This window comes from Ailuropoda melanoleuca, chromosome 7 (assembly GCF_002007445.2).
Source record: "Ailuropoda melanoleuca isolate Jingjing chromosome 7, ASM200744v2, whole genome shotgun sequence".
Lineage (NCBI taxonomy): Eukaryota > Metazoa > Chordata > Mammalia > Carnivora > Ursidae > Ailuropoda > Ailuropoda melanoleuca.
Genome location: NC_048224.1, coordinates 25,688,058 through 25,709,445, shown reverse-complemented (window position 1 = coordinate 25,709,445; position 21,388 = coordinate 25,688,058). Strand labels below are relative to the sequence as shown.

Here is a 21,388-nt window from a genome sequence, read left to right as displayed (position 1 = left end):
AGCTATTTAATTCTTCTCTAAATCCAAGGATGAAGACAAAGAAGCTGAGATGACACCCTGGTGAAAAGGGAAACCATCTTCTAACACAATTATTGGGGGGTCAAGATTGTCATCCTGAACCATAAGATGATCATGTTACAGCAAACCAAAGCTGTACCTGTGTGTGTATGTGGGGTACCGTACAATGTATTAACCTCAATTACTTCTTGCAGTATATAAAAGAGCTCCCAGAAGATTATATAATAAAAGGCATTTAGGGAAATAGAGATTTCATGTAACCACCGCATTTTAGAGTTGAAAGGTCCTTAGAGATCATCTCTAATTGTTCTCAAATACTGCTATAATCAATCACCTGGGCTTCCTAGGCCTTACCCTACAGAATCAGAATCTGGACATGAACCACAGAAATCTACATATTAAACAAGGCTTCAAAGATAATTCTTATGTAATTGTTGAATCACTATATTGTATCCCTGAAACTAATACAACACTGTATATTAACTATACTGGAATTAAAATAAAAATAATAAGATGATTCCTATGTAACCACCCTGGGAAGTTGGGGAATCTCTACTCTTTCCTCAGCAGGGGGGAGTCTGCCCCAGGTCACAGAGCAAGTCAAAAGCAGAGCCTGAGACTAGGATTAGCATTTTGAGCTCTTAGATCACTGTTCAGAAAATACCACACTGTGTTAAAGTCACTGCAAAGAAAATAAGAGGCAAAATAAGACAAAATCAAAAAATTTCCTGTTCAAAGCCACCTGGATATTCAGGGCTTGTCAGCTATGATTAATATCCCTTACAATTGGAAGAGAATGAATTCCTCAAAGAAATAATATGGGCATAAATAAAAGGAAGATGGAAATCAAGTGCTCTTACAGTTGAATAGAGATGACTTGGGCTTTTAGTTGTAGCTAAATCACAAGCCAGCTATGCGATCTGGACTTTTGAAGGACCAGCTTTACTGACATTTAAAATCTACCTTCAAGGATCCATCTGCGTAGTTGTGTGAAGAAGCTACACTGCATTCATTTTCTCCACTAAATAATATTCTACTGTAGAAATAAACCATACTTGATTTATCCATTTAAAGCAAAACAAAACAAAAAAACCAGACTTGATAGATAGGGGCTAATGAATTCATCCAGTATGAATTCTTTCTGCTAGACATCTCCTGAAGTGACAGGAGGAGTGAAAAGTAAATATTTTTGGTGTTAATGATCTTTTCTAGATCTCTCTTCATCCATGTTTAACTTTTTACCTACCTGTTATAGATAGCCATCTATTTGGGTTCAGTGGTTTTAGGAACACTTTCCATAAAATGATCTAAATCAATATTAAAACGCAATCTACTGGGGCACTAGGTGGCTCAGTCAGTTAAGCGTCCAACTCTGGATTTCGGCTCAGGTCATGATCTCAGGGTTGGGAGATCAAGCCTCGAGTTGGGCTCCATGCTGGGTGTGGAGCCTGCTTAGGATTCTCTCTCTCCCTCCATGTCTGCCCCTATCCTCACCCGTCCACCCCGATCCCTCTCTCACTCTCTCTCAAAAAAATAAAATAAAATAAAAAGTAATCTACTACTAACTTTCCAGCCCCCTTTGATTCTCATTCTCTTTCTTTTTCTAATAAACTAACTGTTTTTTTGGGCTTGGCTTTTTTGTACCTGAAGGAATGTGTTTATTATCTCGGTGGCCATCCTGGGTCAAATGGCCTGATTTCCAGTTTTGACGGTCTTCCAGTTACTCATACAAGTCTCCAGAGAACTGGAGGTGATGTGCTGCTCCCCAGGGGACATGTGGTATGGAGGAGGAGGAGTGTGTGTGCTACTGACATCTGATGGGTAGAACAGTCCAGAGATGCGGCTAAACGTCCTATAACGCACATGGCAGCTCCTCCACAACAGACAACAGGCCAAAACATCAGTAGTGCCAAGGTCCAGAAACCCTGTTCTAGAAACTTACAAATTTGTTCAAGCTGGATTTTTAGAAATTTGACCTTACAAATAAAAGAAATATTCTGAATTGGCCTGGTGGGTCACTTAGCTTCAGGGAGAGATACTAAAGGACACAAAACCTGAAAAATGTTAGAGATCATCTAATTCAATGCCTTATTCAACCAAAGCCAGAGACGGAGGCCTAAAAAGGAGAAATGCTTAGAACTCTAGCCGTCACCTACACGTGGACTGGTAAACTATGGCACACGGCTAAATCTTGCCTGCTGCCTGTTTTTGTAAATAAAGTTTTATTGGAACAGTTGTTGACATACTGTATATGGCTACTTCATATTACAATGGTAGAGTTGAGTAGACAGAGGCCATATAAACTGCAAGCCTAAAACAATTGCTATCTGACCATTTAGAGAAAAAGTCTGTCAACCCCTGAGGTAGAAGGAGGGCAAACTGTCTCCCTCGATGTCACACCCACAGTTCAGAAATATTCCTTAAGCACTTCTGATTTTCTCTTAATGTTCACTGATAGACCTTTTGCAGATAGGTTTACCTTAATTTAGTGAACTAAAAACATTTATATTTCCATACAGCAGTACCTCTAGTATTAATAAATACCATCTTTACATCTCCATTTTTACCTTTATTAATTTTAAGGTTTTAAAGAATGGTCCTTCATTCAAGTATATCAGTATTTGATAAATTTATCAATTCTCTCTTGCTTACTTTATACTCACCAGGATTTCAAACTCTGATCATGTCCCTTTCTCCTCTTTGATAAAGGATTCTTAACCTTAAGTAACTATAAGTAGGCATAAACTATACCTTAGGTAACTATAGCTAATGTATAAAACATAGGTAACTCTACCTTTTCACTGCTTAAACTGTTGCTGATTAGTTTGACAGGGTTTAAGACATACACATAATCACGGATGCCTGGGTGGCTCAGTAGGTTAAGCATCTGCCTTCGGCTCAGATCATGATCCCAGTGTCCTGGGATCGAGTCCTGCATTGGGCTCCTTGTTCAGTGGAGAGCCTGCTTCTCCCTCTGCCTGCTCTGCCTGCCACTCTCCCTGCTTGTGTGCTCTCTCCCTGACAAATGGGTGAATAAAATCTTAAAAAAAAAAAAAGACATACACATACTCAGTTACACCATAGTACTTACAATTTCTTCATTTCTTAAGACATTTAAGTCTTAGCTAAAGCTAATTCTTAAGTCTTGCTAATGTCTAGTCGCCATCTGGTGGCAAAAGAGGTAACTGAGCCTTATACTGACATGGAGCCTCTTCTGACCTCTTGCCATTACTATACCCACTGTGCCTCCGTATAACAGCTCCCTCACTCTGCTCATTTTACTCTAGAATAGATAAAAATTACAGTGTTACCAAGATGAGGATCTACCACAACCTCAGAAACCCAAAGAACACAGCAGGGTGCTGGAGTTGACAGGATCCCAAGAGATCTTCAAATCCAAAAGCCTTCGCTATCCAGCTAGAGAGACAGATGTACACAGTAAACAAAGGGCAGAGCCAGGGCTGGAACCCAGACTTTCTCTCATGTCACTACACTGTAAGAAGACTGGATTGTTTTCCCGAATGCAGCCAATGCAAGGTTGAATTTATGTCCACATTTTAATCTCTTTTTAACAGTCTCCTATTTTTAGAGTCAGCACATTAAATTGTGGGGACAACAATCATTTATTAAAGTTCATACTATTTCTCTTAAAAATACTTGATCATGAAATCTTTCCTCAGGTAGCTACTTCCAGTTGCCTGCCCTACTCCCACTGGCTTTAGAGAATAGCAGTAAGATCTTCCACCTACTGTTGGGAGCAGGTTACCAGGGGGCAAGCCTGGCAGAAAAACTAAAATAAATCAAAGTAAAGTAAAATCAAAGCAAAGGAACCATAGTGACCCTGCAAGCCACACTGACCCTCCTTTGGGGGAAGAGTCATTGGGGTGCAACTGGGAGGTAGATTCTTCTGGTCCAACCACTTGCTCAGAAGTTGGCTCTGTGGATTTTCTGTCCCTGTCCCATACTTTTCTATTTCTGGGATTCCCTTCTTCCTTTCTAACAATTCTCCATTTGCCCACTTGTCTCAATGATGAGGATGATGAAAACTAAACAACCATTGATCATATGAATCTTGTAAAAAAAAAAGGGGGGGGTTCATTTTGGATGTTTCAATCACTTCTGCACAAAGACCCAAAAGAGTATATTTTATGAAATGTTATTTAATGTTCCCTATTCCCAAGGCTACGAGTTAAAAGTAAAGGAGTTGCTCTGTTCTTAACACCTCGATACATAAAATGTTTCTTTTTCATAAATGGACTGAAATTTCTCCCATTCTGAAGTTTTGCATTTCATATGAAGAATCTAGCTCATCAGATGCTAAGTTGGAGAGATTAAATAATTGACCTCTTATTTTATTTTTATTTTAAGTAAGCTCTAGGCCCACTGCGGCAGGGCTTGAACTCACATCCCCAATATCAAGGGTCACATGCTCTACCAACTGAGCCAGCCAGGAGTCTCTAAATAATTATGTTTTTAAACCTCTACAAGGTGTTTCTTCCTTGTTGTGGACACCATGGCTTTTTAGTCAAAAAGTTTAAGTGACTAGAATATGTAAAGGATTTAATATCACGATATGGATATTGCTAATCGAGTGATTCTTCAGTTTCTGCCTCCCAAATAATAACTATAATTTCAAGAGTTGGATAAAAACACCCAAAACTGAAATAAGAATAATAGGTCTAGGCTGCTCAAAGAAGTTTGCTCATTATCACCAGAGCATCCAACCAACCGGAAGCAAATTTAAGGCCAAGTAATATCTGTAGAGTAACACAAGGTCTAGGACAGAGCTCAGCACAGTGTTTTGGTAGAATGACTGCAGTTCTATCTATTTCTCTCACACTAACTCTGGACTTAGCCACGTGATTTGCTTTGGTCAAGTGGACAGTAACAAGCTTGAGGCAAGCAGAGGCCTGCACAGAGACTTGCATCTTTCCACTTCCTCTCTTGTGCCCCTATTACCACCACGGGAACATGCCTGACCTAAAGGGCTAGAAGAGACACATGGAGGGGAGATGAGCTGACTTAGCCAACGGCATCCTAAAGCCCTGAGGCTCAGGCAGACCTGCGAGCTGACTACAGAAGCATGAGAAAGCCCAGCCAAATCAGCTAAGGTTGGCCAGATCGGAACTGCCTACCTGGCCCTTAGATTCATAAGAAATGATAAACTGTTATTGTTTCAGGCTATGGAGTTTGGGGATAGTCTGCTATACAACATTATTGTGATAACAGATACAGTATTCAGTGCTCCTGTACTCATTCTGAGAATGCCTAATTCATAGACATTTACACAAGGTTTCCACATAAAACTGCCATTTACTCTGAAACAAAGAACCTTGTGTAATTCAGCTGTCCAGAATGGAAAAAATTTCACTCAAAAATTCTATCTATAAAAATACTAACTGTAGCACCTATTTATAGGCAACAAATTTTTGTTCATCCTTTAAGCCTTACCTGCTCTGTGAAGACTTTCCCATTACACTGGGCAGGGTTGTTGTTGTTGTTGTTTTTTTTTCCTTCAAGCTCCAATGTGTCTTGTACAGACTTCTAGCAATGGACTTGTCTCACTGTATTATAATGAACTATTTGAATTTCTCTCTTTCCACGGACTAGCTATGAGCTTCTTACCGACAGTTGCTAAATCCTTTCACCTCTGTACCCTGGGAACAGTGCCTGAGACACATTAAATGTATCAGTTTGGTGTTATCAGTTCAGTGAATGTTAAGTGAATGAATGACAGATGCAAAGACAACTGAGGTATACTCTGCCCCAGGAACTAAAGAGTTTAATGTTAAAAAGTGACATGTAAACAAAGAGTTATACTATAAGTTGAAAAATGCTATAATCAAGCCTGTAAAGTGTTTAGAAGTAGCAATTTTATTTGTGTAGAAGTAAGAAGGCTGGGCAGGAAAGGTTTCAAAGAACTACCTAAGCCAGAATGTCAGACAAAGTTTGTTGCCAGTTGGACAGGAGTATTGGTGTGCTAGGACCAACTTTTGCAGGGGTGGGGGTGGAGGGAAAGTCCTGATTTGTAATATTTGCTGATGTTTGTGGTGAAAATACCCCCATCATGGCTGTTTTCGAGTTAAAAACTGGCTGGCAAAATTCTTGAGTAGTTAACAAACAGCTCTCCCTAGCTAGTAGGAGTTGACTCCAGCATGCCACTGGACGGGGTAATAGGCTAGATTCCAGGAGAGGGAATTCTCGGTAGAACAAACAGGTTGTACAACTACAACTAACAAAACACATGGTCAATCTGGGAAATTACAAGTAGCATACTGCTGAAGTGTAAGGAAGAAGACAGACAGTGGCTAGACGGAGAAAAGCTTAGTTTGCCAGGTGGAGGAACATGGACTGTATCCTACAGGTGAGCCACTGAAGAGTTTTAAGGAGGGGAGTGACATGACCACATCTAGTCTTTAAAGAAATCACGCTCTGAGAAGTGGAGAGAGTAAATAAGGGTCGAGAAATTAGATAGGAAGGCTAGCTGGGCAGCTACTGTAGTCCAGAAAAGTGGCATAGGGGTCTGAGGGATGACAGTAACTGAGGATCTGGAAAGGAGACTGACTTCAGATAGATTTTGAAGGCATGTCTTTAGGGCTTGATAGTCACTTACTTGCGGTAGGTGGTGAGAAAGGGGAAAGAGTAGACAATACCTCTTCGGCTTTTAGTTTACGTGTCTGGGAGGACTGCACTGGAACAACCAAAAAAGAAATGTATAAAAATGCGAAGTTTTTGTTGTGGATATGTGTGTGTGCGTGTGTGTGTGTGCTCACTCACATGTGCGCGTGCACTCGAACACACTCGCACACACTGTGTAGCAGTGGGGGAGAGAAGGGGAAGTAGGGAAGATAACAGTTTGGCTGATTTGACGTGCCCACTGAACATCAAAAGTACACATATTCAGTAGTGATTCAGGAACTCAGAGAAGAAGGTTAGCAAAGAAATTTTGGAATTGTCGTCATACTGGGACAACTAAAACTATGGGAGTAGATGAGATTGCCTAGGGGGAAAAAAACCTGGCCATTTAGATTAGCGCAGGTCACAATTTAATTAAACTGGATCCAACTTCCCTTTGGAATGATCTCATTCAGGTGACCCTTGAGAAGAAAGGACTAGAAGGAGAAACACACTAGCACAGGAGACTGAATAGGAGTTATTCCCTTCCAATACAAAATATGACAAAACAAAACCACATACAGATGGCATATAATCAAGGTTTTATATCTTAAGCCAGTACTGCAGGACCTAATAGGTTTCGCTCTTTTTGGAGCTCATCAGCTGCAGGTAACGGCTCATACCTACTCTGACACGGGGTCTCGGTATAGCATTTTATCATCCACAAGCCTCCCATTCACAGCCTTCTATTTACTATATTCTGCCAATTCTTGGAGTTTCCTTAGCACTAACTATAAGAAGCTTTACATTTAAGTCCTGAAGGCTTTGATTGGGCAAAGTACCATATTCTTCTTCTTGCTAAATTTCCCAAAGCTGACTAAGTACAGCCTAGACTATCACCTGATATACAAGATGGTCTACTCTATTCTTAGAGTATTCTTAGAACACTGAAGAACGGATCCAATCACACGAGGCATCAGAGGCCTCTAGCCACCCAGATAATCCTGCTGGCCCTGACATCCCTGCCTTCTTATCTCTAAATTTTTAGGGCTATTTCTTCATCCCTTTCCTTTATGCTTCTGGTAGTAAATCTAGAATCAAGGTTTATTTGAGAGAAAAAGGAACAAAATAAAATTAATACATAGAAATCTTTAAAGCAGAATATTTTATTGTGACATTTCCTGAGAATACACTGCACAGCCCATGCAGGCATACATAAATATGTACCAAACACTAGCACCCAGGGATTTGACCATTTGTGTTATAGGGGGTGGAGGAGAACCACATATATATTTACTTTTATATGCATAAATGACTCTAGGAACTGGGTGGCTATAGCACAGGAAGTTGAAAAGAGACTTTTAATTGTACACCATTTTGAATTTTGAACATGTGATTATTTAAAAAATAAAAATTAACACATACCTGAACCTTTCTCTACGCACTGAGCTGTGTGTTGACAGGATGGCACTGACAGAACTGAGTCTGAAACTCACAAGGCCAACCACCTTTGTTCCTGTGGTTCTTAGAGCCTCTTTTTAACATCCTCAGAGTCTTAATTTTATCTTAGCATTCTCACAGAACCAGAACTCCAGAACAGAACATTATTTTACTTTTGTTTAGCAACTGTTTAGTTTAAAACTTAAATGCCTTAAGATTAAAAAAAAAAAAGTGAGTCCTCACAAAAAGACCTCCTAGTGCTTTTCCTTTATAGTTTCTCACCCTCCTTAATTAAGGTTTTATATCTTAAGTAACATCAAATACTGGAATGGAGGGGTGGAAAGCCAAGAAAGAAAGGAGAATAGAAAATGACATTTCTAAAAAGAATATAAAGAAAAGCATGGAGAAAGATCTGTGAAAGGAAGAAGAGACAAATAAAAATGTAAAAGTCTGATGAAAATCTGTAGCACTGTATTTCAGTGGCTCATGCAGCAAATGGAAAAGGTATGTATATTTATGACCACTGTGTTAGAAGAATGGCAGTAAAGCCTGACATAAAGATATGAAATAGATTTATGAACCCAAAACTAAAATTTGTGCCATTACTCTACATCCATTGCCAAGTCTCTGGAAATTAATCAGCCTCACATCATGTTAATGTTTATCTTGACATTCAAGAAAGAAACTATGAACAACAAAATTCTTTTTTTAATCACCATTTTGGTGGCTAGAAGAAAATATTTTCAGACAACTTGCAGACAAAGACTATGTAAAAAAGATATGCTAGATATCTCACAACTCACAGAAAACACAAACTAGTCTGCGCATTGGCTCTAACGAGACAGCGGCACGAGTATGGCTTGCTGATGGTTTACAGCCAGCATCTGTTCAGCTGGTGCCTGCGTCATTCCAGCTGTTGACTATTTTGACTATCATCCCTGGTCCACATCTATGAATCCATGTGGCCTGACCAATATTTCTGGGTGGGCCAAGGACCACGCCTGTGAAAATGCATGGAGAACCTAGATCTGAGCATGCCCACAACACCTGAACATGTCCTTGTCAGAGTCATCAAGCCACTGGTTGATAATGGTGGCTCGAATCAAAAGTGTGATTCTGAAAAAATACTCATCAGTACTGAAGGAAGTCCTCTTTCTTACGTACAGGTCAGAAAAAGAGAACTGCAGAGTTGGGAGATCAACAGCCAAATCCCCCATCCACTGCAGAAATCCCTTCCACAATATGTGAATCCAGTAAGCCTTTGCTTGAACATTTCCACTGATAGGAAGTTTGTTCTCTTTTTCTTGGAACATCTCTTATTCCAACAGTCCCATTCAACACAGGTAGGGTCCTCCTAATCGATATCTGGATCCTTCTTTTCTAGGTCCCTGAAAAAGCAATTTCAAAATCTAGCTCTCCACTTTTTTCAACACTTTCTCTTTCATCGAGTTTTCTTTCACTCTCAAGGTTCAAGGGTTACTTCATGGTTGACTTGGGCCTGATCGCTCTCCTCTAGTCCTGTATTCCTAACTACCTCTGAGGTATAGGTTATTACATTTAAAAACACTTAACACTCAATACCCCTCAATTTCTTTAAACTCTCCTCCTAACATATACGCTAGTGTTGCTATGTATTTTCTCTTATTTAAAAACTTGAATAATATATTCTTATTGTTTTCTACAATCTGTGTGTGTTTTAACTTAGTCACTTTGTATTTTCATCATTTTCATTTTCTTTTGCATCTCAAAAAAGGTATTTTACAACTTCCTGTAAGGGTCCAGTAATGGCAATTCTTCATTTTTGTTGCCTGAAAATACCGATTTTGCCCTTTCTTGAAAAATATTTTTACTGGATAGGGAATTCTAGGCTGATAATTATTTTCTTTCAGAACAGTTTAGGTATCATTCCACTGTGTCTGGCTTCCTCTGCTGCTATTGAGAAATCAGCTGTTAGTCTCCTTTGAAGGCAATGTCTTTTTTTCCTGACTGCTTTTAAGATCTTTGGCTATGAGGTATATCTGTAATGTATGGATTTTTTTTTAATCCTGCTGGAGATTTGTTGGGTCTTATTAAATATTGCCTCTGTCCCATACTCTCTTTTCTTCTTCTAGTATTCCAATTTGAACACTTTATCTCCCATGTCCCTTAAACTCTCTTTTAGTCTGTCCTTCTGTGCTGCTTGTCCATATAATTTCTTCAGTTCTACCTCCCAATTCTCTAATAATTTTTTTTTATATTTTCCTGAACATTATCTACTATATTCAATCCACCATTAACAAATCCTATTGATGGATTCTGCCTTCAAATCTCTGATTTATTCCAGAATCCTTGGTTCTACTGTTGTCATCCTAGTTTGGGGCCTTACCAGCTTTTAGCTAAGTTAGAGGGGTCTCTGGGATCTAAAACTTAGCATGTGTTCAACTAAGGCTTTAGCTTTCTAAAATATGGAGTTGTTATGTTGGTCTTCTATACTAGAATCTTCATCATCTCCTTCTACTTAAGGGAGGTATTTTGAGCTGAGCCCTAAAATATCTTTCCAGGATCTGGTCCCATGTTGCCTATCCGACTAAGCACAGACTCTAAGCCCCAAACAGGCCTATTTTCTTTCTGTCCCCTGCACAAGCCATGTGCATTTTTGCTAACATGCTTTTGGTCCACAGTCTTTTTACCAAAGTATGCCAATCCTTTCAGGCCTTTCTCCTTTGCAAAGTTTCCCCTGATAAATCCCAACGTGCTCACTCTGCTCTCCAATTTCCCTGAGCCCTCATGTGTGCAGTATATATTTCAATTCTTCACTCAGATACAATTCTTTAGTATTTGAAGTTAAGTTATAAGTAGCTTAGCTAGAATTCTAAGTTAGGTGTAACTCCAAAGTTTATGCTTTCTATTATATAAAACGGCCTCTTATAGTCAATAAATAATTGTTGATTTGCAAAAGAAAAGGAACCAGATGCTATAAAATCAGACATAACAATGCTTTACAACTAACTGCTTTATCTTAGCTTAGTTAGAACAAAACAGAATTTTAAATGTCATTAAAATTTTTGAACTTTATTCATACAAATAAATTTCTCAGGAAATCCTGAGGGATTCTGTAGCAGCTTACCAGTAAAGACAAACATTAGCTCCTCCAAATAAAATTACTCACTCTCTGAATACCCAATCAAACTGCATAAAACCATCCTGCAGGGTAAATGCTAACCCCTATAACTGCAAGCCAAAGGAACAGCTTACACATCTGGAAGTTCACTCCAGGGATCACTCCATTGTTAAGGAAAAGATACTAAAAGACTAGTTTTATAAATTATTCTTGTGTTGATAAACAACCAGTCCAGTTAAAATAGGTTATATTACACCATATTTACCCCATTCACTTTATAACAAATAGTCATCATCTTTGGACTAGACTTCAACAATCATGAGAGTGAATGTTATTTGGGGTTTATAATGCAGAACCCTCCTTCAGCATTAAGATGCTCTTGTCTCTCTTTTTTTTTTTTTTTTTTTTTAAAGTTTTTTTTTTTTTTTTNATTCGACAGAGATAGAGACAGCCAGTGAGAGAGGGAACACAAGCAGAGGGAGTGGGAGAGGAAGAAGCAGGCTCACAGCGGAGGAGCCTGACGTGGCTCGATCCCATAACGCCGGGATCACGCCCTGAGCCAAAGGCAGACGCCTAACCGCTGTGCCACCCAGGCGCCCCTCTTGTCTCTCTTTTTATTTCTAAGTAATACATAAGAAATCAAATTGAGTCTTGAATTATCTTGACTAATTTATAGAGTCAGTTTTTAACGAATTTATATTACATATGTATATTTACATATATATGTAAAAGAACGCTCTGGCCATGTAGATTTTTGGAAAATAGTTGCTTAATTCTAGGCCAATAAAGGAGGACAGACTGGGAAAAGTAAACTATTCTTAGTATTTCTCTCATAGGACAGTGTTTATCTCTCTTACCTTTCCTGTCCCGTCCTTCATCAACACATACTGGCAGACTTCCTAGGGCAATGCAGAAATCCAGACAAGAGAAGGAAGCACACTAAAATAATGGAGGACAGGCTACAGGAGATGGACAGTGTCAGACATCATGTGGGAGAAAAGAAGGAATTATCACAGTTAGCCACTTTGTTCAAGAGAAACTAAAACTAGTTATTTCAAAGGTAGAGAGATAAGAAAAAAAAAGAAAGATCTTTTATTTCTTTGCAGCAAGTCTCCTTTTAATAAGAACAGAGGAGAGTGGCAGTTAATTTGGAAATGTGTCTTCAGAGAAACAGATATAACTTAGCAAATAGTAAAAAGGGACAAAAGATAAATAAGATATTTCCAATGTAAAAATATTAATCAAGAGATATAATTATAGGCATTGAGAAAAGAAAAAAAAAGGCAGAACTATAATCTAGAAGGTGTTAAGAGAACTATTCTTTCTTTTCCAAGAGAATACAGACTATTAAAAGCAAAGGAATCCCAATGTTTATAGGTAAAAATGATGAATGAAGTGTATGCATGTAAGTATCCTTAACTGCATGGTCTTAAACTAAGAAAAAAAATAATGTCACATTTAATAGTGGAGTTCTAGAAACTGAAGAAAGTACTCCAATGAGGAGCTTTTTCACATCAGGGACAATCTTCTGTACATATTTGCATGACGTGAAGTACCTCCTCTACCCCTGCCCTAGGAACTACCCCATCTAGATACACAGTGCTTGAAAAACCACCACTGGGAGACAAGAGTCCTTCAGATTTAATACAGCCTTTGTATTTAGTACTTTCTCCGCCAAATGCAAGAGCTAGGAAAGTTTGAAGTTACTCGCACTGGCAGTGTGATTTTCCTTCTTTCAATTAGAGATAGTTTATAAAGATGAATACCTGGATGGGTCAAGGTATAGGAAAAGAGGCAAAAAAGGACATGGAACCTAAGAACTACTGTAAAACCTTGGGTACAACCAGTTGCTATCATGAATACATTATAGGTTAAAGCCTCTGTATATGTGATTTAGGCATTTCTTAAAAAAAATTTTTTTTAACTTTATGATTTTATTTTCTTAATTCACGTATAACTAACAGGGCATTTCTCTAAAATTAATGTCCAATTTCAACAAGTCAATTTAAGTCATGACATTTCTAAACAAGGTAAATGACAAGGCTATATTTTGTCAAGGCTATATTTTCTGTAAAGTAAAAGGCAATTTAAGGTAAGAATGAATTTATTTTTAAATTTTAAGTGGTTTTATCAATTCTGATAATATCTGAATAGTCTATCAAAATTTGTTAAATAAAATGCATACCTCATATTCTTTTCTGCAAACTTTGGAAATATCATTTTTTGAAGATGCCTAAAAGATAACAAATTTCTCCATTAATTTACTACATGTGCGATTCAACACAGGACAAAAAGAACATAATATATGTTACTTGCTGGTTTGGTATTCTTTATTTCATCAAGGAAAGTCTTACGCTCCAATATTTAAAAGTTCCTAAAATACAACAAATTTCACACAAGTTCTGTAAAACAAACATCAGCCCCAGAACCCACCCGATATGCTAAAACTTCACTCTTTTATGGCTTTAATCTCACATAATAACAGGGTCCTTTTGTTATTTCAGAAACTAGATGACTTTGAAGGAGATGTAAATCAGAGAACTTTTTTCTTAGTTGAATTCCACTCTGTAGCAAATTTTCTTGTGAAGCTCTGCCAGGGCATTTATATTTTGCTTTTTCTTTAACCCTTTATATTCTAAATTCTCATACTGATTTAAGAGTCAATCTCCTCAGAAAAGATCCACATGTAATGGAGGGAGCAACTAAACAGGGAAAGGCTATGCCAGGCAATTAACAAAAGTTATTTTTATGTAATTCTCTTTACGTCCCATTAAGCCCATTATAGTTCAAATACTCTGCAACTCAGTTTCATCTCAATGGCTGGAGAAGAGCAGCAGATTGCTAGGCTGTGTGCTGCTCAGAGTGTTGCTCAGGCTAAAGAGAACAGTGGTCTGTATGAAGGTAAAGGTGCCACCATGTCTCATATACTCTGATCCAGAGACAAGTCACTAAAAGAAGAAAATAAGAGGAGGCTTTCCAGCTACGGTTTCCAGGCCACCTAAATTTCCCAGTTAAGTCTACTCTCACCAGTTTGGGAGTATGAGCAGCTAGGAGACCAGTTTTCCCACAGCACTCTGAGGAACCACTATGAAAATACACACAGTGAGGAAGAACTCAGGGGCCTAACTTGAATTGGATCAGAGATCTACCCAATCAAAGAGAAGTCAGAGTTCACTGTTTGAGTCATGCTCACCTTAGGAGCAGAGAAGGGATATAAGAACATGTTCAGGGTAAACCCATGATGAAAGAGAGAAGGAAAGATGAAAGCGAAATAAGCCAACTGTGTCATCTGCTCTCATCCAAGCATACTCTAAATTTATACAACCATTTGGAGTCACTCAGCACTGACTAAGTATGACCACAGGCAGAGTACAAAAGGCCTCAGCTCCTATAATATTCTTTCTTCTCTCTTGCATGGCAGAGAGAAGAAAGAATAAGAAAAGGCTGAAGGTCTTACATGCAGCAGCCATAACTGAGAAAGCAGCAAGTCTAAAAGGAAGTGGCCTGTGCAAGAAATGCTAAATTTGCAGCTTTTATGGGTCACCTCTTCAAAGGTATGAGGTGGGCAAAATCCAAGACATACACACGGCTAATACTCAAACTGTACTCCATGCTGCTTATGAGCCTGATTGCCCAGTATTACCTGCTTGCATGCCTGTCGACACTCCAAGGTTATAGCCAGTTCACAGCAGCCTAAGCCAACCCAGCCATCAGACTTCTTAAACACACCTTAAAAAACAAAATGTTCAAATGTTTTGGTCATAAGCAGTAACAAACACAAATGGCATGCCAAACTGGTTCATGGATCTCACTAAAAGTCAAAGCAGGTATCCACAGGAAAACTAACTCAGATAGCAGGGCCTCAAAATTATTATGGCCCTCCTCCAACCCTTACTCCCAATGCTGTCAGTCTTCTCAGAGCACCCACAACAGAATTATCAGGTGCTTTGTTTTTTTCTCTCTTCTCTCTGCCCACCCTAAACTCTCTTTAGATCCTCCTCACTCTTGGATAGACAGTATCTCTCAAGAACACATAGGTCAAGGAAAGCAAGGAGAGGCCTGCCTCACTTTTAAACTGTGAATCACAGGGAAAGATTCCAATTTAACTTAAAACACAAACAAAAAAGGGCATAAGGATTATTACTTTCAAAACATTAAATACCTGGAATAGTGTCAAAACCCATGATACTGTTAAGAAACTGATACTTAGTGAACAGACAGGACAGACAGGAACATTTCCTGTGGGCAAGAACTAACTTTGGTGAGTACACTTAATTATGGGGCAAAATGACTATTCTGTTTCCATTTATACACAGCAGCTATTTCTCCAGTCAAATTACGGTGATATCAAAAAGTGATGTAATTATAAAAAGTGTCCTAATGCATTTTTTACATCCATTTTTGCAAGTATAAATGTCAATGAATGACTCCTAGGATAAAATTAGGAGACACAAGTAACAATTATGAAACGAGGAAAGACATATGCTCATAGGCATGTGGCACATTCCTCCTGGCACATTCCTCCTCCTATACATAATACATACATCTGCAAATTCACATCTAAATCATTATTATTTACATTTGAAATGTGTCAAGAATTCAATGCAATAGGTAACACAGTTCTCCAAATGAAACCAGGACTTAATATAACAAATAGAAGCATTCTGCTAAAAAACAAAAGTAAAAAAATGGCCTGCAGACAAAGCTGTCAAAATTATAAACTACCCCAATTGTTAAAACTGGCTAGAAATACGGCATATCATAAGCTTCTGTATCCCTACATGTTTTAATGGTACAAAAGGCAATAGACTTCCATTTAGCCCTTTGCCTAGTATAGTTTCCTCTAAATCTATGCTACTTATTCAGAATCAGAATCAGTCACATTTTTGAAATGATTTTGAATGGAATCAATGTAGGTCATAAATTCTGTGAACTTTTATACCATAATACAGTATATTGCTATTTCCATACACCTAGTGGCCTCCTAGAAACTATTGCTGTCCAACAAGGGTTTACAGTATTATGTACAAAGCACTCCATTAGGTATTATGTGGGCTATGAAACAGATAAAATATATGATTTATCCCATTATGGAGATTACATATGGAGCTATGTCTATATACAGCTATATCTACATATATCAGAGATATCAATTATACATAAATAATTACAGGACATTAGGTAGAGGGATAATTGGGAGAACAAGCAAGGATATGGGCAATTCCCAGAAGGCAAATAGACCAATTTGTCTGAAATACAAACTTCAAACAGTGTAAAAGCCTTTAGAGTTCAGAGATACATAAAATATACTTCCTTTTTTCCAAGGCACTGGCTTTAACCAGGACTGGAAGCTTTAATCCTGGAAAGCTGTGAATGCTAGGCTAGGGAGTTTGGGCTTTATTCTGAAGGAAATGGACATCCCCCTGGAGATTTTTGGTTTTTTGAGGGTTTTTTGGAAGGAGCTGGGGAGGACAGCTATGATATGTTGAAACACCAGCTACAAGGTTGTTACAATAGTCTATACCCAGAGAATAATAATAATGGCTTGAACTAGGAGTAGAGAGAACAGATGCAAGATTTTACAAGGACAGAGTCAAAGGAGCTAAAAAGAAAAAGCAATTAAAGATAACTTGAGGGAGTCCAGTCTAGTGTCATTCACAAGATAGGCAATTATGAGTTTGATTTTAAATTTGTACTTCAGTTGTCACCAGGATGCAGAGATCCATCCTGGTGACGTGTCTAGAAGTTGTGAGTGACAACTTAGATTTGAAGGTTATCTTCCCAGGGCTGACTAGTTAACAGTTCTGGGAAGGAACGCAATTAGCAGGGGAAGTGTGGAAAGAGAAGAGAAGAAGACCACACACAGGAATAACCAAGGTCCTTAGGGGGAGTGGGGTAGAGGAAAGGTATGAGAGGATAAAGTCATGAGGCCAAGGTGGAGTCACAGGAGGTAGCGGTCATAATACCAGGTGCTGCAGGGTAGTCAAAGGGAGTAAGTACTGAGAAAAGGCCGTAAGATTTAGGTACCATGAGATCTGGTGCTCTTTCAAAGACCAGTTCCACTAGAATGGAAGAAGTAGAGACAACAGCACAGTTAATGACTGAGTAAATGATAATAAACTATACATTTGAAAATTTGGGTGCCTACAAGAAAGAGAAGATAGGAACTCAAGGGGATACATTAGGTTACAGGACTATGACACAGATTTTACAATCACAAAACAAATTTTTAAAATAAAGTGCTAAATGTTACACTTCTTTGCTTACCTGGCAAAGATGAATTCATACAACTCCAAATTTCAACCTAAAATTGTAATCACCAAAAGGCTTTTATATAACCAGCTCCTAAATATGACAATTTATACAGAAATTATGTATAGCTAATTTGGTTACATTTGTTTCTATATAGTCAGTGTTCTAAGACTACATGAGTATCAAGCAACTATTCAGGGAAGAAAAAATAAAACTGAGATGCAAAAATATTGCTTTCTCTTTTCCCATCTTCCCACCTAAGAGCACTAATGATGTGTCTGGGTACTCAGGATGCTTACTGGAATCACTGTTTCTCAGCACAAAGACAAAAATGTCTGTAGAGCAAGTAAAGGCAAATGAGTCAGTCAGAATTGTTTGATCAATTTATCCCCCCTCACATAATGCAAGCCACCACATCTAAAAAGTCTGTCTCATGTAAGCTCAGAATTCCACAGCCTGGCCCACCAGTATCCCGAACACTGGGCATGGCCCAAGCACTGGAGACATTTTAAGTTACATGATTCAGACAGGCAAGCACTGTATCTACAGTACACCAAAAAAATGGGAAGACAGGAATAATGAGAAGTCACACATTTCCCCTTATCCCAAATTTAACTTTTCAAATTCAAAATAAATATAAGATAATATAAGTTATTATGGCTTTCATAAAATTATCAAAATAATGAGTAAAATTCCAAATTCCAGATAAACTATTATAATGAAATTTAAAGACTGTAATACATTTATATTCAATATTATTTTTATCCCTACATCATAGGATAAACAATAAAAGATGAAAGACAATATTCTACCTATTTGTGTGATGATCTTTTTAAAATACCTAGTTAAATCTAACATTTCAATTTGATCACAAACCCAAATCATTTTGAAAATTTTCCTGAACCTAAAAGTTAACTTATTAGATGGCTTCATTTAGACAAAAGCTTCCACAGTTAAGTTATGCAAGACCTACCATTGTTTCAGGGCAATAATCTGGGGCTCGTTGTAACAGATGCTTTAGTCGGGATTCACTTTTTGAGGAGAATATCTATTTGACAAAAAAAAAAAAAAAGTTTTTGTGGCATTTTTCTGTAAGAACTAAGAAGAGGTAAAATTTGTTGTCCTCTATACTTATCAGTGTCTAGAGTATTTTCCAACTTCCTTTTATAAATGGAAAAACTTTGGAAAGATCTAAATTAAGCTGAGGTAACATCTCTTAAACGGTTGGTTAGTTTGGCAAATAATCGAGAAAGTCCATATATGCAAGTCTAGACCCTTTTCTAATGACCAAAAATGGAGAAAACCACACTACCAAATCTGTTAGAGGACAAATGAGAGAAAGAAAGAAAACAGAAAAGAAAAAAAGATAAGTTTATTCTAAACTGTTCTACAAAATGCTTTTAGTCAAACAACAACAATGTAAAACAGATTATGTCACACCCTTGATATTAGTGAAGAACAAATCTGTGAGTAGCATTATAGCATAAACTTCCATAAAATACCATTAAATAGAGACAAAGCCATTTTTAATAAAGATGCTGAGGAGCTGACAAGTTCATTCACCAGGCTAACTGGCTCTCTTCCAAGTACAATTTTAATTAATGCAATTACAATTTGATGTCTCAGTAAATTATAAGCCATTATATATGAGATAGAACTTCATGGTTACCTGCAAATAGTCAAGACTGTGAAATCCATGAATGCTAAGGACAATGAAAAAGCATTTATCTCCAGTTAGTTTTAGTAGCCATTTCTCTCCCAAACTACCATCTATAATTAATAAGTGATGAGAGCTAGAATATCACCATTTTGCAACCACTAGAGAATTAATGCCTTTAGGCAATTATCAATTATGACTATAATGTCAATTACAAAAAGAGAAAATCAAACACAATAATGCTATGAGTAAGACCTGCTGAACAAACAAACAAAACCAAAACAAAGCAAAACCTAACCTGAATCGGATCAAGCCTCTGGACCTGTCTCAGGTTACTGTTAGACACATGTGGCCATCTAAATTTAAACTTAAATCAAGTAAGATTAAATAAAACTTAAAATTCAGTTCCTCAAATTCTTTCTCGTTCTCCTCAACCTCTTTAAACACATTTCAAATGTTCACTTGGCACATGTAGCTAGTGGCTGCCATACTAGATCACACAGATACAGAATATTTTCATCACTGCAGAAAGCTCTATTGGATAGCTCTGCTTTAAATCTACTTACCAATTACTAAGAAATATAAAGGAAAGGGGAACACATTAAATGATACCAAGGAGTTGCAAATAGCATAATTCAGATTGTGAGAAACTCTATAGGATAAATGACCAGATTTATTCATCAAATAAGCAAAGTCAGGAAAGCAATGCTTCAGCTCCCTTAAGATGACACCATCTAGGAGCCATTTTTACTTTTAAAAGCTGTTGTTTGGACAGTCAATTTGCAGAAAACTTAATTTGCTATAGTGTTTTGACATGAATTCATGTACTTAGATGAGCTGAGTCACTGTCTTGTTTTATAATTAAAGAGTATCTTGCAAAACCTTTCTAAATTCATAATATTGTTTGAGGGGTGCCTGGGTGGTTCAGTTGGTTGAGTGGCTAACTCTTGGTTTTGGCTTGGGTTGTGATCTCAGGGTTGTGCGATCCAGCCCCTAACCCCACACTACACTCCACACTCAGCAAGGAGTCTGCTTATCCCTCCCCCACTGCCCTTCCTCTCCAACCCCGCCCCGGCCGTCGTGCACACATGGGCTCTCTCTTTCTTAAATGAATAAATAAAATCTTTAAAAATAAATAAATTCATAATATTGTTTGAGAGAACTTTTAATTCTAGTTAGGTAGCTCTCTAAATTTTAGGAAGTGACAAAATCCACATTATTGAAAACTCTTCAAAAGATACTTAAGGCCATTCGTTCTCAAGTGCCAAGGCCCGAACTACATAACCAAGGTGATGAAAGAAAGTTAAGACTTTATGAACAGGTATTGTCTCAGTGGAACTTGTCTTAAAAGGCTCAATCAGAAAAATTCAAACCTACAGAAAAGTTTCAAGAGTAGTATAATACTCACATAGTCTTCATCTACTCATTATTAACATTTTGCAACATTTGCTTTAACTCTCTCTACACATACAGATATTATTGTTATTTTGATGAAACATTTCAGAATTCATTAAAGACATGATCATTCATTCCAAATCCCAGCATGTATCTTCCAAGAACAAGGACATTGTCCTACGTCACTGCAATACAATCACCAAATTTAGGATCATAGCACTGATTCATTATTATTATAGTTCATGTTCAAATTTCACCAATTTATCCCAAGAAGGTCCTTTATAGCAATCTTTTTTAATTCCAGGATCCAATCCAAGACTGTATATTGCATTTACTTGTCATATCTTTGTCGTTCCCTTTAATCTTCAAGTTTCTTAACCCTGACAACTTTAAAGAGTACAGGCTGTTGTTTTGAGGAATATCCCTCAATCTTGGTTTGCCCTATTGTTTCCTCATGATTCAGGTTATGCATTTTTGACAGGAATGCTACTTAAGATACTGTGCTTCTCTTTAGTGCATTGTCAGCAGACACATATTAATTTGTTCCATTATTGGTGACGTGAACTATGATGACTTGGTTAAGGTGCTGTCCAGCAGATTTCTCCAAAACAATTATACTTAATAAACATATAACCTCAACAATTATTATGTAGGCTTACCTGTTCACATACATCATGGCACATTTGGTTATCCTTTGAATGATTACAACACAGTGCACCTAAGAGAAAAAATACCAGATATTGCCCACTGTTAAATAAACAAGATGATGAAACTAAATCAGACGGCTATACAAAATATTTATTCAACAGATTATTATTATTCATTTTAACTCAACAAGCTTTTACAAGTCAAGGACAGTGCTGTTTGAGCACATGGTCCCTGCCCTCAAGAAGCTTGCAGGCTAATAATGG

General features: G+C 37.7%; 1 protein-coding gene across 3 annotated transcripts in view; it reads right to left on the bottom strand.

The window, feature by feature from the left end:
- RECK (reversion inducing cysteine rich protein with kazal motifs) overlaps positions 1-21,388 on the bottom strand; it is a 67,064-nt gene that overhangs the window by 34,864 nt on the left and 10,812 nt on the right. Inside the window, exons 2-7 of one of the 3 annotated variants that reach the window (XM_019799330.2) lie at positions 21,137-21,195; positions 19,095-19,128; positions 18,399-18,473; positions 17,441-17,477; positions 14,817-14,902; positions 13,359-13,406 (exon numbers count right to left, since the gene is read on the bottom strand). In XM_019799330.2, coding sequence (XP_019654889.1) covers positions 13,359-13,406; positions 14,817-14,902; positions 17,441-17,477; positions 18,399-18,473; positions 19,095-19,128; positions 21,137-21,153 — 297 coding nt within the window. In that variant the 5' untranslated portion in view covers positions 21,154-21,195. Of the gene's footprint in view, positions 1-12,030; positions 12,133-13,358; positions 13,407-14,816; positions 14,903-17,440; positions 17,478-18,398; positions 18,474-19,094; positions 19,129-21,136; positions 21,196-21,388 lie in introns of those variants that run through there. The other 2 variants (XM_034664107.1, XM_019799331.2) reach the window with 2 other exon arrangements.